Source organism: Microcebus murinus, chromosome 12 (genome assembly GCF_040939455.1).
Source record: "Microcebus murinus isolate Inina chromosome 12, M.murinus_Inina_mat1.0, whole genome shotgun sequence".
In the NCBI taxonomy this organism is placed as follows: domain Eukaryota; kingdom Metazoa; phylum Chordata; class Mammalia; order Primates; family Cheirogaleidae; genus Microcebus; species Microcebus murinus.
The window spans coordinates 61,341,358-61,357,423 of NC_134115.1; the positions used below are offsets into that span (position 1 = coordinate 61,341,358).

General features: G+C 50.4%; 1 protein-coding gene across 2 annotated transcripts in view; it reads left to right on the forward strand.

Moving 5' to 3' along the window:
- TMOD1 (tropomodulin 1) overlaps positions 1-16,066 on the forward strand; it is a 78,086-nt gene that overhangs the window by 52,148 nt on the left and 9,872 nt on the right. For both annotated transcript variants that reach the window (XM_012769050.2, XM_012769051.3), the window contains exons 5-8: positions 653-742; positions 1,711-1,841; positions 3,502-3,609; positions 6,146-6,289. In XM_012769050.2, coding sequence (XP_012624504.2) covers positions 653-742; positions 1,711-1,841; positions 3,502-3,609; positions 6,146-6,289 — 473 coding nt within the window. The remainder of the gene's footprint in view (positions 1-652; positions 743-1,710; positions 1,842-3,501; positions 3,610-6,145; positions 6,290-16,066) is intronic.

Genomic DNA, 16,066 nt, shown 5'->3' on the forward strand with positions numbered 1-16,066 from the left:
TGGCACCCCCAGAGCTGGGCGCTTGATGACTGTGGAATAAATGAATGGGTGAAAGAATGGCTGAGCACGGGAGAGATGTGGTCAGATCGGCACTTCCAGAAGGCTCTTTCTGGCTGCTGTGTGCTGAACATTGGAAGGTGGAGGGTAGGCAGAGGCCAAGGCCAGGGCACTGGTGATTACACAGCTGTGATAATACAGCCAAGAAACGACCCGGCCTCAACCAGGACAGAGGTGCTGGAATGGGGGAGGGACCATCTGAGAGACACTGGGGCCGTCACACAGACATGGGGGCGAGGGTGCCGCGTGACTGAGGTTTCACCCTGAGGGACACGCAGGCCGCCAAGGTGGAGCCAAAGAAAGAGGCCATTGCTTGGAAAGAGTCATTCTGCTTTGGCCAAGTTGGGTGGGACATGCCGGTGGGACATCGGGAGAGACCTAGGAATCTGAGGCCAGGGCCTGGAGGAGTCTGGGCTGGGGATGGAGGTTTGAGAATCACATAGAGATGAGAGTAAAAATCCAATGAAAAAGGTAGTTTTCCTGCAAGTGTTTCTTGCCATTTATGCGAGCCAGAGTTCCAGGTGTGGAACATCAGTCCCCAGGGGGTCTTCTGCCTGGGAGAGGCGAGTCACGGGCCCTTCCCCTGTCCCTGCAGCGATCCTGGGCATGCACACGCTCATGAGCAACCAGCAGTACTACCAGGCCCTGGGCAGCAGCTCCATCGTGAACAAGGAGGGCCTCAACAGTGAGTACTCGCCCCGCTGCCCGGCTCGGCCCCCGGCCCTGGCCCCCGCCCTGACCCCACACCCCGGCCCCGACCCCAGACAAGAGAGCTGCCCTGGGCTTCTTGCTTCCCCTGTTCACCCGTGCTCGCTAGCTCTTTGCAGAAGTTTTAAAGTTTATTAGCTGAATCTGTCTGTCTTTTCCTTTGAGTCTCCTGGGATTTGTATCTAGCTTACAAAGGCCTTCTCCATCCCAGTATCATAAAGATATTCTATATTTTCTTCTAAACGTTTTAGGGGTTTACTTCTTATGTTTAGCCTCTTAATCCACCTGGAGTTCCTGTTTGTGTGTGCTGTGGGATGAGCTCAAACCATCATTTTTTTAATGGATAGCCAATTGTCCCAATATCATTCTTTGCAAAATTTACCCTTTCACCACTGGTTTGGGCCTCCCCCTTTATCATAAATGCCCACGCCTCCACATGGTTCTGTTTCTAGGTGCCTCTTCTGTTCCACAAGGCCCTTTGTCCTTTCCTGTGCCAATGTTGCATTGTCTTAATGACTCCACCTCGTTGTTCCAAGCTGGCATTTTGGCCCCAAAGAGCAGTGAAGGTGCCCATAGAATAATTACCGCCCCCGCTGGAAGACTGATGTGTTTCCCTCCCAGCCAGGCTTCGTCTTAGCCACACAAGAGCCCACTGATCAGGGTAATGAGCACGGTAGAGTGACTAGCCCTGCTTCACAGATGAGACTGTACCCCAGGTTCAGAGAGCTTCGGTCATTTACCCAGTTCTTGCAGGACGTCAGAGGCGGAGTGCGAACACAGCCCCAGCCTGCTGGCTCCCTTGCAGGCTTCTTCCCACGTGGGGCCCCCGCCCCAGCCCCTGTCCCTGAGCTCTGCCCGTGCTTCCCTTCAGAGTGTCTTTGTGCTGTTGAGAGAAAGTGATCCCCTGGTTTCCGTGAGCCACCTCCCTGTTGTCGGTCACTCTAGGCGTGATTAAACCCACACAATACAAGCCTGTGCCCGACGAGGAACCGAACTCAACAGACGTAGAGGAAACGCTGGAGCAGATAAAGAACAACGACCCGAAACTTGAAGAGGTTAACCTCAATAACATCCGGGTAAGGCCCTTTATTTCACTTCTCCTCTGTGATGGGGGAGGGGCCGTGTCCCACGTCACCCAGGTGCAAACGGGCCGGGCCTGGCTGTGCAGAGTGCACAGGGTCCTGTTTGGGCTTGGGTGTTTCCGAATCAGGAGTAGGGGCAAACGCTTTGCACATAGTTTAGAGGGGTGGACAGAGTAAACCAGTGCACCCCATGGTCCTGGGTTCTTTCTGAGGACATCAGGCCCAGATACTCACCGGGGGCCAACCCAGCTTCAACCTGGACACCTGCCGTGTTATTCGAACACTGAGAGATTCTCTGAGATAAAACCGTGAGTCAGAGACACACTGCCGTACGGGATCTCAGGGCTGTAGCCGTCCAGGGCCCACCTGGCTCGGGGGTAACCCAAGCCCTGGGTGGCTCCTACCCCTGGACTATCGCTGCCAGGATATCACGTTCGTGCTCAACAGCATTTTACAGCCAGGGAAGGGAGCTGCTGGGCCAAGTGTCCAAAGACCAAGCACTCTGCCCAAGTCTCTGTGGATGTTTCCCTGTGTGACCACCAGGGCAAAGGAGGGACATGGGGACAGGCAGCCCCACCCAGGACAGGCCGCGCCACGGGAGGGGTTCAGAAGCGGGCACAGCCCGGAGGTCCTCAGATTAGCTCTGGAAGGCAGGGGCCAGACAACTAGCTCCTGCTCCACTCTCTGTCCTTCTCCGCTTTCTTGTAAGTGGCTGCCAGCCCCATGGCACCATCAGATGGGAAACCTGTGTCCTAGTGTTCTCTCCACCTGCCCCCCGTGCTCTGCTCCCATGGGAGCTAACGTGACCCTGAAATGAGAGGCTGGTACAAACACAGCCACACCCTCAGGTGCCTTGGTTGTCGGCCGTGTGCCCCGTGGGAGACCTGGCGCAATTCAGAATCAAGACTTGGGCAGTGAATACCACCTCAGAGCTGCGTGAGGGTGTGGAACCCGCTCTGAGGCCTCAGCCCCCTCTGTGCCTCAGTTTCCCCTTTGTACCAAGAGGCAGTTGGGCCAGGTCAGTGGTTTTCACCTGAGAATATTGAAAAATATACATCAATGCCCAGGTCCTCCCCCAGAGCGTCTGATTCTTTTGGTCTAGGACAGACCTGAGCATCACGACTTTGTAAAAGTCCCTGGGAAACTCTGACGTGTCACAGCAGAGACCCTCTGGGGCAGACTTCTCTCAGGGAGCACCTAGTACAGCACCCGCACACTTTGCTTTCTAGGAACAGGCCCAGAGAGGGAACGTGGCTTCCCCAGAGTCACGCAGCAAGTGTGCCGGTCGCTGGGGTGCAGGCCAAGCTCCAGCCGCCCCCACACCCCAGTCCTGAGCACTTGGTACAATGCTCCTCCTGTCCCTACACCTTGAGTTTTGCCTCTTCCCTGTCCTCCCTGTGCACAGAGAGAGAGTTGCAGATCTTATATGAAGCTTTCCAGGTGGATTTTCCCCATTTGTTTACCATAAAGTTCTCTCCAAATCTCAGCCATCTGGGACAAAGCTGGAACCCTTTGCCCATTTGGCTTTTTGGCCAGAAATTTGCTTGGGGTCAGTGAGGAACCGGGCTGCGACGTGAGAGAGTTGCTGCCCCGTCTGCCTGCGTGGGCCCGGCCTGCTGGGCCGCTGGTCACTCCGCTGCCTTTCTCTCTGCAGAACATCCCCATACCCACCCTCAAGGCCTATGCGGAAGCCCTGAAGGAGAACACGTACGTGAAGAAGTTCAGCATCGTGGGGACCCGGAGCAACGACCCCGTGGCCTATGTATGTGCTTTCCTGCCCCGCCACATGGAGGGTAACGCAGGAGGGTTGATGCGGGTGGCCTCAGGACGGGTCGCACCCACGTGAGAGCCCGGTGTGGTGCAGAGGAAGGTGCCAGACAAGGGCAGGGGGTGGAGCGGCCATCGCCAGCCCCACCTGCACCTCAGCCCAGCCAGTCTCACACCACGCTGGTCTCAGACAGGCAGGCTCCCCACCCTGCCTGGGCCGCACTTGGGGTTCAGAGAGGCCAGGCAACTCACTTTGTCCAAAGTCACACAGCAAGCGAGGGGTGGACCCGTGAGTCCAATGTGGTCACGTGACCACTCCACACATCCATTTGGACAAAGGTCCGCCCCTCCCTGTGCCTCAGTTTCTCCATCTCTAAAATCAGCATCTTCATCAGTGGGTCCCAGTGACCAACTTTATTTGTTTTTTCTCATGTCTCAAAAGATATTGCCAATCAAATAAGTTGTACTTACAATAAAGTAACCATCAATGGTTTTTTAGAAAAGCATTCAGTACATATTGATGGAGAGTCCGTGCCCAGCACTGAATTAGGCTCTGGGAGTACAACTGTCACCCAACAGTCTCAGCTCCCACTGGTCCACCTGGCCAAGCAGACGACCGAAGGGTAGCAATACATGTGATTACTGCAATACAATAGCAGGTAAAGAGTACAGGAATTAGACTTCCAGAGCTAGCAATTAACTAGTTAGTAGCAATCAGTTCTTTTCTGATTTTTAAAATCGGATAGGGCAATATTCTTCAATATATTTGCAATAATAGAAATAGCTCACAGTCTCCCATTGCTGCCAGTGGGGAACCGCTGGATCAATGACCTCTGACCTCAGAAGGGCTCCAGTGGATCCTGAGTTTGCCCACTGCATCACAGCTGGCAAAGCCACACACCCTGTACACTGACTGCTATGTCATGGATCAGAAACTGAGCACCAGTCCACTAATGTGTTTGGGGCATGGGCTCCGTGCCAGACCAGCAGCTGATGTCAGCCCGTGCCTACCAGTATGCCCTTGTCAACTACCAAAATGCTCTTGGGCCAGTTGGCAAATTCAGCTGCCAGAGCTCTGCAACTGCCCCATTGCCTGCCCTAGCTCTTCGCCTGGGCCCTCGTTTCTCCACTGTGATCCAGCACACAAGGGGTTAACACCTGGCTTGACAGGGCCTCCAGGACCTGCTCAGCCACCAGCATGTCCAGCTGGATCAGCATGGCGAATTGCCTACTGGTTGTTATTTAGATTATTTTTGATGATTAGGCCAGGCTAGACCTTTCCTGGGAGCAGGGGTTGCTGTGGAGGGCACAGAGCGGACACTGACTGGGGACTGGACCCCTCCCCTCTGGCAGGCAGCCTACTCAGAGAGACCGACATGGTCACAGAGGAAGCCAACACGCCACCCCAGGGGCACACTGAAGTGGGGGCTGGAGAAGCGGGTGAAGATCTCAACACAGAGGGCTTTCTGGGAGCCGAGCTTCTCCAAGGGTGTCAGCAAGGCAGGTGCCATGGGGCAGGCATTCCTGGCTCAGAGTGTCATTTCAGACAGCAGGGCCCACCAATCAGTATGTCCTGGGCCTATCAGCTGCCGGTGTCTTCTTTCCTCCATGACACATCGTTTCCACCAGCTGCTAATTACCTCATTTCCTTCAGAGTCTCTGATTGTCATCGACACTCCCTGGCCGAGGGCCTCTGAAACGTGCTGGGGGCCACCTAAGCTCCTCTCCTCCAGTGTGCCCTGGTCACTTGCCCAGTGGGGTGGCTTCCCAGGCTTCCCTGTTCTGCTCTCTGGTGCTCAGATGAACAAAACGATGTCTCCATGGAATTTTAAGAGGGCAACAGAAGAGACACGTGGGGCATATATAGGAGGGGTTGAGACTCCAATGGCCACTCAGGGAATACTGCCTGAGGACCTACTATGTCCTGGGCATTGTGTGGGCCCTGTGGGTGACATGGGATGAGCAGGGTGCATTTCAGCCCACCGCGAGTATACAGTCTAGTGGCAGACACCAGAATGAAAACGACGCGGAACAGAGGAACACAAGGCCCCTGAGCGAGGTATGGATAGATTCGATGTGGGTTCAAGAGAGCAGGCCACAGGGAGCTGAGGATGTCAGCAAAAGCCCTTGGAGAAAGGGGCATTGAGAATGGCCTTGAAGGATGAGCAAGGTTTGGATGAGGAAAGGGCATTCCAGGTGGCAGGGGTGGAATGGGCAGAGGCAAAGTGGAGGGAGTCACTGAGTATGCACAGGGAGCTGAGAGTGGCCCCTGAAAGGGAGCAGCGGGTATGGACACTGGACAGGCCATAGAAGCTTGAGATGCAGGCTAAGCAGTGCCGAAGTCTCCAGTAGGGGTTTGGGAGCCATGGCAGGTTGGAGGGGAGGGGGACACAGTCAGAGTTGGGCTTGGTGAAGGAAGGGGTGGAGATCGTCTTTCTATTCCCCCTGGTGTCTTAGGATCCACCCAAGAGGGCCTCCAGCCTTGCTCAGGGTGACTCATGGCTACCCCTGCTTTTCTCCCATGGTTTAAGGCCCTTGCTGAGATGCTCAAGGTGAACAAGACTTTGAAGACACTGAACGTGGAATCCAACTTCATTTCTGGGGCTGGCATCCTGCGCCTGGTGGAAGCCCTCCCATACAACACTTCCCTGGTGGAACTGAAAATTGATAACCAGGTGAGATGGCCAGGGGTCTCTTTGGGCCCTTGCTAAGTGCAGCTCGCCTGTCCACATGTTCCAGCAGGCTGCCAGGCAAAGCAGGTGATGATGCTGCTTATGGAAGCTCAGAGCCCAGGCTTGAGGGACCTTGCAGGTTGTCTAATCCATACCCTCCACCATGCTCCCCTTCCTTCTTACACTGTGTGCTCTCCCAGTTCTGCTTGTATCCCCCTTGTGATGGGGGGCTCACTCCCTACCTACATCATCCCTTCCATTCTTAGGCAGTGAGAATATCCTTCCTTCTATCCAGTAGAAATCAGCTCCCTATCAGTCCCGCTTGTTGGGCTTAGTTCTATTCTCTGCTGCCCCCAGGACATCTGGTGCACACATCTCAGAAACCGCTGGACTCTTCCTCCCTAAGCTAAATATCCCCGCTTTCTCCTATCACCCCCCATTCAGTGGGGCTTTTGAGTCTTCTCACCATTCGGGTTACTCTTTAGGCAAATTCGAGTTTGTATCTTTAGGGAATTATTGTTTCTCTGTGACTTCTGTGATTCGATCATTTATCTGCATGGCAACTCTTTCAGTTCCGACTTTCTAAGAGGATGCTAATAACAACATCTTGTGTGTTACACGTGTTGAGGGTCTACTGTGGGCCAGACTCTGTGCCACACACCCGACACCCATCATCTCTGATCTTCACAACAACCCTGCAAGATGTGCTATCATGAGTCTCAGTTTGTAGAAAACAGCTCAGACAGGCTAACGACAAGCAACTTTTTCAGGGTTACAGAGTCAGCACTTAGGAAGCAGGATTTGAATCCAGGTCTCCCGACACCAAAACTCACATTTGTTCCACTGCAGCACGTTGCTTTTGATACTAAAAAGTTTTCTTCTTTATGGATGGGGGAACCCAGTTCTTCTATTCCCCCTACATGAAAATTTTTGCTGAATGGTTGTATAAATGTGTACATAGGAAAAAGATAGGAAGGAAATATTATAAAATTGTAAACAGTGGTTATACTTGAGTGAGATTATTGGTACTTATAAATGTTTTTATTGTAAAATGGGGAAAGCATACAGAAAAATGTGTAAAACTTAAATAAATGTATAGCTTAACAAATCATAACAGGCACGTTATCCTATCCAGGTCAAAAACTAAAATATTACCAGCCTCCAAAAGACTTTGTCCCTCTGAGTCACAAGCACTCACTCTCATGCCTCCATGCCCTTCCCTCCTCCTGCAGTTGTCATCCCCAGTCCCTACCCACTCCTCTGCTTTCTGGGTTCAGGTGAAACTTCTCCTTTCTCCAGTGGTGTTCTAGAGCTAGCTTGAACCAGCTTGCAGAGCTAATTGTGCACATCTCTTCCCGACTCCATTGATGGCACATTGTTACCTTGAAATTGCCCATGGTAGGTGGGAGTATTTACACTATGGAAATTGGCAAACCCCAAATCAGGGCTTTTTTGTTTGTTTGTTTTTTGAGAGCCAGGGTACCACTGCCTTCCCCCATCAGCCTGCTGTAGGTCCTCCAAGCCTCCACCCAGAAGAGTTAGGTTATCCTTCCTCTGGGTCCCCCTAGTACCGCAGCTTCCCTGGGAGCTTCCCAGAAGCTGGTACTTTGTCTGAGTCATCTCCATATCCCAGTGCCCAGCTCAGGACCTGGCCCTGCAGGGATGCTGGGTAAGCAAGGTTGCCCTGGATGGTTGTGCATATTGTTCACTGCACAATGAGGTGGCAGAGAGCAAAATTTATCCCACAGTCCTCTCTCCAACCTGTGTGCATCAGTATGGGGCTTTGTTCACCCAGAGAGGACCCTTTTTTCTAATTCATGTAAAGTAGTCACATGAGCTAGCAGCAGCCCTGTCGTGTGCATTTGCTGTGTGGGACTCCTTGCATCTCCAGCAGCCAGTGGCCTTGCTGCTGCACTAGTCATTCCCAGCCCCTCCCCACCCCTGTGCTTTCTGCCCCCTCCCTGGGCCATTGCTGACTCTGCTCCACTGGAGGCAGGAGGGGCAGAGCACAAAGGCATGCAACAGGCTTGGCAGCAGCCCTGGGCCAGGCTCTGGGATCGGCTACTCATGTGACTCCAGGCCTGGTCAGGCAGGGAGTCAGGGTCTACCCAGAGTCAGCTGAAACCTGACTCCCAGGGCAGCATGGTAGCCAAAGAGGACCAAGAGCGCCAGCCTCAGGTCACTGTGGTGGCAGGTGCCAGGGAGCTGCCCCCTTCCCTCTCTCTCATTGCCATCCCCCAGAGCCCAAGACAGAGCCAGTGCTAACCAGTGCCCACACCCCGACTGAGTGCTCTGGTGCAGGAACATCCACTTCCCTGAGCCTCAGTTTTCCCTTTGTAAATTGGGGATAATAAGAATCTCTACTTCTAAGGAGATAATGTAAACTCTGAGTTGGTGGCCTTTAGAATTACTCTGACGGTGATCCAGGGAGTTCACACGTTATTCTAAAGGTTAATTCACTGAGCAGGTGCCATGAGCCAGGAACCACACTGGGTGCTCTGTATCCATTATCTCATTTAATGCTCACAAAGACTCTGTAAGTGGGTATTACAACCTGCCCCCATGTTATAGGTGGGGAAACTGAGTGCGAGGCAGCTTATGAAACCTACCCAAGGTCACACAGGAGGTAAGGGAGGGCTTCTTGGGGGAGGTGGAATTTGAGATAAACCTGTAGGGTAGAAAGTATCTCAGAAGGTGAAATGGAGGCTGGGGCACCCCAGGTGCAGAGAACCACACCAACAAAGAGAAGTAGGGAAAGCTGTGGTCCCTGCCCAAATGTGTGAGCCTTGTGGCTCCCCCAGAGGAAGGCCAGAAAGGGAGCTGGGGGTCGCAGAGCTGTGAATGGGTAGGTTTAGGGAAAGGGGGCTGTGGCCGCGCTCCGGGAGGATGGTTCTGGCTGGACAGGAGAGGACTAGGGGTGAGGAGAGGGCATCCGGGCCTGGGGCAGGAGGCCCGGAGGGGCAGAGCACAAAGGCATGCAGCAGGCTTAGCCCTGGGCCAGGGGCTGTGGCCAACAGGATGAGGGGCCTGTGGGGACAGCGCCTGCCTAACTGGGGACGAGCCTGGTGGGGAAAGGGCTGGAGGCAGGTCTCCAGGAGGAGGCGCCGCTGACCCGGGCTCAGGGGAAAGCCACCCTCGCCTCTCACCACGCGGCCCAGGAGGCCTGGGCAGAGCAAGCTGCTTCCCCTCAGGTGTCCAGCCCCAAGGGGAGTGTGACACAGAGGAGGTGTGAGTGGCATTTGATTTACTCCTCATTCTTGGTTAGTCACAGAGATCCTTGGCGGCCAAAGCTTTTTCCTCAATCCTTGTACTTGTAACCTGTCTGTGAGCCTCGGCCCTCCTTTCTCCTTATAAGGCTAAAGAGAGGGACTTGGGGAGTTCTACTAGGGTGACGCGGAGCTGCTCAGGCGGGCTCGAGACACAACTTGGGAACCAGGGCTCTTTGTTTGCTCAACCAGTCTCCTTATCTCCAAGCAATGTTCTGTTGCCCCCGAAGGTGCAGACCGCAGTGAGGGCGGGAAGTGGCAGAGGGCCCTGACCTGGAGCTGAAGGGCGCAGAGGAAATGTCCAGCCCAGCCCTGCTTTTACAGGTGGGGAAACTGAGGATCAGAGAAAGGACAGGATCTGCCCAAGGTCACGGGTTAGGTTAGTGGCAGAGTGGGGCTGGAACAGAGGTATCCCGGCTACATTTAAGGATGGGCAGGAGAGACCCTGTCAGCCCCGAGGGAGCCTGTAGGCCCGACCGGACCACCACGTCCAAATGGGAATTCTACTCCCCTCTGATTCACCTCCTAACCGCTGACAGAGCTGCCTGCAGACCCTTCCCAGGGCTCTCAGGACACAGAGGAACAGAACAGACAAGACGCAAACACATGACCCCCTCAAATGAAGATATGCACAATGTCTGGGGGCTGCTGGCCAGACTCCCCCAGTTTCATTCCAATATTTGACAGTGAAGATGTGTCTGGCTTTTTTCACTCAACATTGTCTGTGAGCGTATCAGTTATCTATAGCTGTATAACAAATTGTCCCCAAACTTAGCAACTTAAACAGGCTCCATGTCCTGGCATAAAACAGCAATAAGCATGTATTAGCTCTCTGTTTCCAAGGGCCAGAGCGAGTGGCCAAGGCAGAGGAACTGCTTCCAAGCTGGCCTCACATGGTGTTGGAAGGAGGCCTCAGCATCTTGCTGTGTGGCCTCATCCAATGGACAAAGTGAGCTTCTTGAGGTTCATGGTACCTCGGGCCAGAATGAGGGTCTCAGAGCCACCAGCTCCAGGTCACAGCTCAGGTCACAACACTTAAGGCGTTGGTTGCTTGTTTTGTCCTTGCACCTCTGTGGTAAAGCTGTGAGGTCACACACTGCCAAAAGACATGCCCACCAGCGTTTGCATCCTTTTGGCAGGGTGGTCACAGTTTTGATTCAAATGAGTCTATCTTTCCACCCAGCAAATACACATCTCCATAGCAGCCTACAGGATGCTCCCTCTCTCCCCTGCCAAGTCCTCTGCCTATCTATGCTAGGGCATCTCATGAAGCTGTCAAAAGGATTGAGGTTGTTCTCTATGCACCCACTTAGAAAGATCTCCGTAAAATATTAAATAAAAAAGGCAAGTTGCAAAACAATAAGTATAGTATGAATCCATTTAAAGGAAAAAAAATGTCACAAAACAAAACAAACCCCTGTACATTTCTGTCCTATATTTCGAGGATAGAAACAGCCCCCATTGGCCATGGTGATTCCTTCTATAGAAAGGGGGTGGGATTATGAATAAAGGGGTGAAGGGAGAGGCTTTATTTGACTCAATCTGTTTAGTATCATTTGAATGTATAATAATGAGGTTATATTTATTCACAAGTGATTTATTTAATTCTCAAGCAAATCTGTGGGGGTGGGGGAAAAAGAGTTCTTCCCCAACCACCCTCTCCCTGGCTCTGCTGCCCAGAGACTGCTGTTGCCAGTTCTGTCATCATCGGTCCCTTGATATCTGCCCTGGGGGCTTCTGTCACAGTTGCCCTCCTGATCTGTTTAGGCCGTCCAAGCAAGCTGTTATTCATAGGCTCTCAGAAGACCTTAAAAGTCATGGAGCCTAAGCTTTTCCCATTCATGGTGATATAGGGAGACCCTTAGGAGAGGTGGTCTGCACTCTATGTACATACCTCCAGGGACAGGCAGTTCACTACCTTCCCAGTTCTGTCTGATGGCCAGATCACAGCCATGCGCGCTGAGCCAAACACCGTCTGCCTGTAGTTCTCTCTTGTCAGTCCTCCTTCTGCCTTCTGAGCTTTCTCAGAGGCACTCAAGTGAGGTGGCAACTCACACAGGCTCCAGAGAAAACTGCCTGTGTTCAAATCTTGGTTCTGCAACTGACCAGTTCTGTGCTTCATTTTCCTTGCCTGGAAAATAAAAATTATGATAATAGTGCATGTTGCATAGGTTGATAGTGGGGAAAAGATGAGTGAGCTTTTGTAAAATGCTTATGATATTGCTTGGCACACAGTAATCACTAACTAATAAGTAACCTGAAAAACAAGAAAGAGACTGATTTTTAGTGCTAACTCCCAGCCACTGCCTCTTCTCTTGTCTGTGATGTGAATGAGACCTTGTAGTCTCAGAGTCCCTGGAGTTGGAGAAGGAAGCAAGGACGAAGCTTGCTTGAGGTTTAAGATGCGTGCACGTTTTCTATTTTACTGCTTAATGGAAAAATAATGGTTGGCTGCAAAATGAGCACTCCAGGAAGACTGGCTGTGGTTATCTCATGGAATCCTGCACACTCTCACACACACCCAGACACGTCCACGGGCATCCCATGGGTATGGGACACTGCTTTGAGAACTGGGGCCTGGAGGAGCCTCTGCAGTCCTTCCAGCCCCAGGTCAAGGCAAGCCTGGGCTCTGTCATGAGGAAGCTGAGGGAGCACAGTCCAGCTTCCTTCTATACGTGGACTCAGTTTACTCATCTTGCAGATGGAGATGCTGGTTCCTGCCTGCTCACCTCCCAGGGCTGTAGGCGGGTTGAATGGAAACAGTTCGTGACAAGGGGCTTTGTACTCTGGACTGAGCCTCGAGAAGTGTCAGCCTCACAGAGGCAGCTCTCAAAGTCCCCAGTAGCCCCCTCACTCAGGGGAGAGCAGCGCCCTGAGACTAGCCCATCCTGAGCTCTAGCAGGGCTTCTCCGGCAAGTGACCTCAAGGGGAGGCCAGGCTTCCTGCTAACTGGGGCGGTGGAGGGAGCTGCCAGTTCCTTCTTGGGGCCTCAGATGGTGGCCGCACGGTCTGCCAGGCCAGGCTGGCCAGCGCCCAGGGCCGTGCTGAGTCCTCCAAGGACAGGCCTGAGCTCTTCTCAGCATTCTCGGGAGTCTTGCTAGATGGGCTAGTGGAATTTCACCAGCGTCCCTCTGCCTGCCGCGGTTGGCTTTCCTGGCCCCGTCTGAACCCAGATGAGCTCTGGTGAACTCAAAATACCTGGGAGGAGTTATCAGTGCTGAGTCTCAACTGCGGTTCACACTTGTCTGTTTGGGTGCTGGGCTGATGTATGCACCATGCCCCCCATGTTGCTGTGCACCAAGTGTGTTCCTGTTTCCTCCATTCAATTCAATTCCACAAACCTTGACCAAGAGACGCTGTGTACCACGTGCTATCCAGGAGCGCAGAGTCTAGAGCAGCACTGTCCAACAGAACTTTCTGGGCTGACGAAAATGTTCTCTATCCCGACCAATATGATAGCCACTAGCCAGTGGCTATTGAGCACTTGAAATGTAGTTAATGAAACTGAGGAACTGAACTTTAAATTTTATTTTATTTTAATGATTTAGATTTAAAGAGCCACATGGGGCTAGTATCTACTGTACTAGACAACACAGGTCTGGTTGGAAGGACAGATATGGAGGCAGGTGACCCAAGTGAGGCACAGGCACTGAGCCAGGTGTGGAGAGGGACAGCCAGTGTGCCACTTGAGTGTGGGATGAGGAGAGATCATGTCCTGGGATTGGCATCAGGAAAGGCCTTGTGGTAATTTGCAATGGGTTTAAAGCACTAGGGCTACAGACAGGTGAACGTTAGAGGTGAGCACATTCCGCACGGAGGGAGGAGAGCACAGAGCTTTCAGGAGTAGCTCTCTGCCTGCGCCAGGTGCATGGGCCAGACCAGAGGCAACAGGCTGAGTAAGGAATGAGAGAGAAAGGGGAGCAAGGACTCCACTGTGCAGGGCCTTGACTGCCAGGGACTGCCAGGCCGAGGTGGGTGTTCACCCTGCTGGGTTATCGAGGGAATGAACTGAGATCATGCAAGCTGGGCATGAGGCTGGGCTGGAGCACAGTGAGCTCTCAGTAAACAGCACCAGTGACTGGCCGTGGGAGCCATTGGCGCTGGTCGTGTGTTTCCGTTTGCTTTCTACATCTGTGTTTCTAATTAAACTTTTTTGTTTTGAGACAAGTGTAGATTAGTATGCAGTTGTAAGAAATAATACAAAGAGATCCTTTATACTCTTTACCCAGTTTCCCTCAATGGGAACTGTAGTTTTGTGTCACAGCCAGGACAGTAACATTGGTACAGTCAAGATACAGACGTTTCCATGGTCACAAGGATCCCTCACGCTGTCCTTTTATAACCACACTCACCTGTCTCCCCCACCTCCTTTACCCCAGGCAACCTCTAACCTGTTTCCCATTTTAATATTTTTGTCATTTCAAAATGTTATGTGAATGAAATAATATTCTATATAACCATTTTGGACTTATTTTTTTCACTCAACATAATTCTCCAGAGATTCATCCATGTTGTTGCAAGTAGCAACAGTTTTCTCCTTTTAACTGTTGAGTAGTATTCCACGGCATGGGTGACCACTCACTCAGCTGTAAGGACATCTCGGTCGTTTCTGGGTTTGTCTATTACAAACGAAGCTGCTATAAACATTCATGTATAGGTTTTATGTAAACACGCATTTTTATTTCTCTGGGATAAATACCTAGGAGTCTAATCGCTGTGTCCTATGATAGTTGCATGTTTAGATTTTTAAGAAGCTGACCAACTATTGTCCTAGTGACTGTGCCATTTTCCATCCTCGCTAGTAGTGAGTGATGAACCAGCTTCTCCACATGCTCACCAGCATTTGGTGGCATCTCTGTGTTTTATTGTAGCGATTTTGGTAGGTGTGTGGGGATACCACATTGTGACTTTGGTTTGCATTTCTGTGATGGGTAATGATGTTGACCATCTTGTCATGTGATTGTGTGCAATGTGTACATCCTCTTCAGAGAAATGTCTGTTCGTATCTTTTTCCCATTTTCTAATGGGTTATCTGTTTGTTACTATTGAGTTTCTTTGACATATAGTTTATATACCACACAATTCATCCTTTTAAAGGATACTATTTAGTGTTTTTAAATATATTCACAAGGTTCTGTAACCATCACCACTATCTAATTCTAGAACATTCTTATCACTCAAAAAAAGAAACTCCATACCCATTAGTTCTCATGCCACATTTTCCCCTATCCCATCCCCTGGTGACCACGAACCTCTTTTCTATCTTTGTGGATTTTCCTGATCCGAATGGTTTATATGACTGGAATCCTACAATATATGGCCTATGTGTCTGGCCTCTATCATTTAGCATAATGTTTTCAACGGTCATGCATGTTGTAGCACATATCAGAACTTCATTCCTTTTATGGCTGAGTAACACTCTACTGTATGGATCTACCACATTTTGTTTATCCACTCATCAGTGAAAGGACATTTGGGTTGTTTCCACTTTTGGCTATTGTGAATAATGCTGTTATGGGCATTCATGTACAAGTTTTTGTGTGGACATATGTTTTCATTTCTTTTCCTCCTAGGAGTGAAATTGCTGGGTCGTATAGTACCTCTGTGTCTACCTTTTCCAAACTGTTTTCCAGAGCAGTTGCACCATTTTATTAACATAGTCCCACCAGCAATGTTATTGCCAACACTTGTTATTGTCTGTCTTTTTGATTATAGCCATCTCAGTGTGGGAAGTGGAATCTCATTATGGTTTTGGTTTGCATTTCCTCGATTATTAATGGTAATGAGCACCTTTTCTTGTACTTATTAGCCATTTGTGTATCTTGTTTAGAGAAATTTCTACCAATTCAAATCCTTTGCCCATTTTTAAATTGTTATTTGTGTTTTCATTGTTGAGCTCTAATAGTTCCTTATATATTCATATTTAAATCATATATCTACCAGATATTTTTACAAATATCAATACAAAATATTTTTCCCATTCTTTGTGTTGTCTTTTCACTTTCTTGATAGTGCCCTTTGAAGCACAAAAGTTTTAAATTTTGATGAAGTCCAATTTATCTCTTTTTTCTTTTCTTATTTGTATTTTAGGTATCATATCTAAAAAGACATTGCCAAGGTCATGAAAATTTATACCTAGGTTTTCTTCTAAGAGTTTCATAGTTTTAGCTCTTACATTAGGTCTTCGATCTATTTTCAGTTAATTTTTATATATGGTGTGAGGTAAGGATTTAAATTTATTCTTTTGCATGTGAATATCCAGTTATCTTTTCACCATTTCATGAAAAGACCATTCTTTCCCCCACTAAATTGTCTTGGTGCTCTTTTTGAAAAGCAATTATTTATATATAGATGTGTAGGTTTATTTCTAGACTCTTAATTCTATTCCATTCATCTATATGCCTACTTTCTGCCAGTACCACAAAGTCTTAATTACTGTAGCTTTGTAGTAATTTTGAAATCAGGAAGTATGAGTCCTCTAATTTTGTTCCTCTTTTTAAAGATTGTTTCGGCT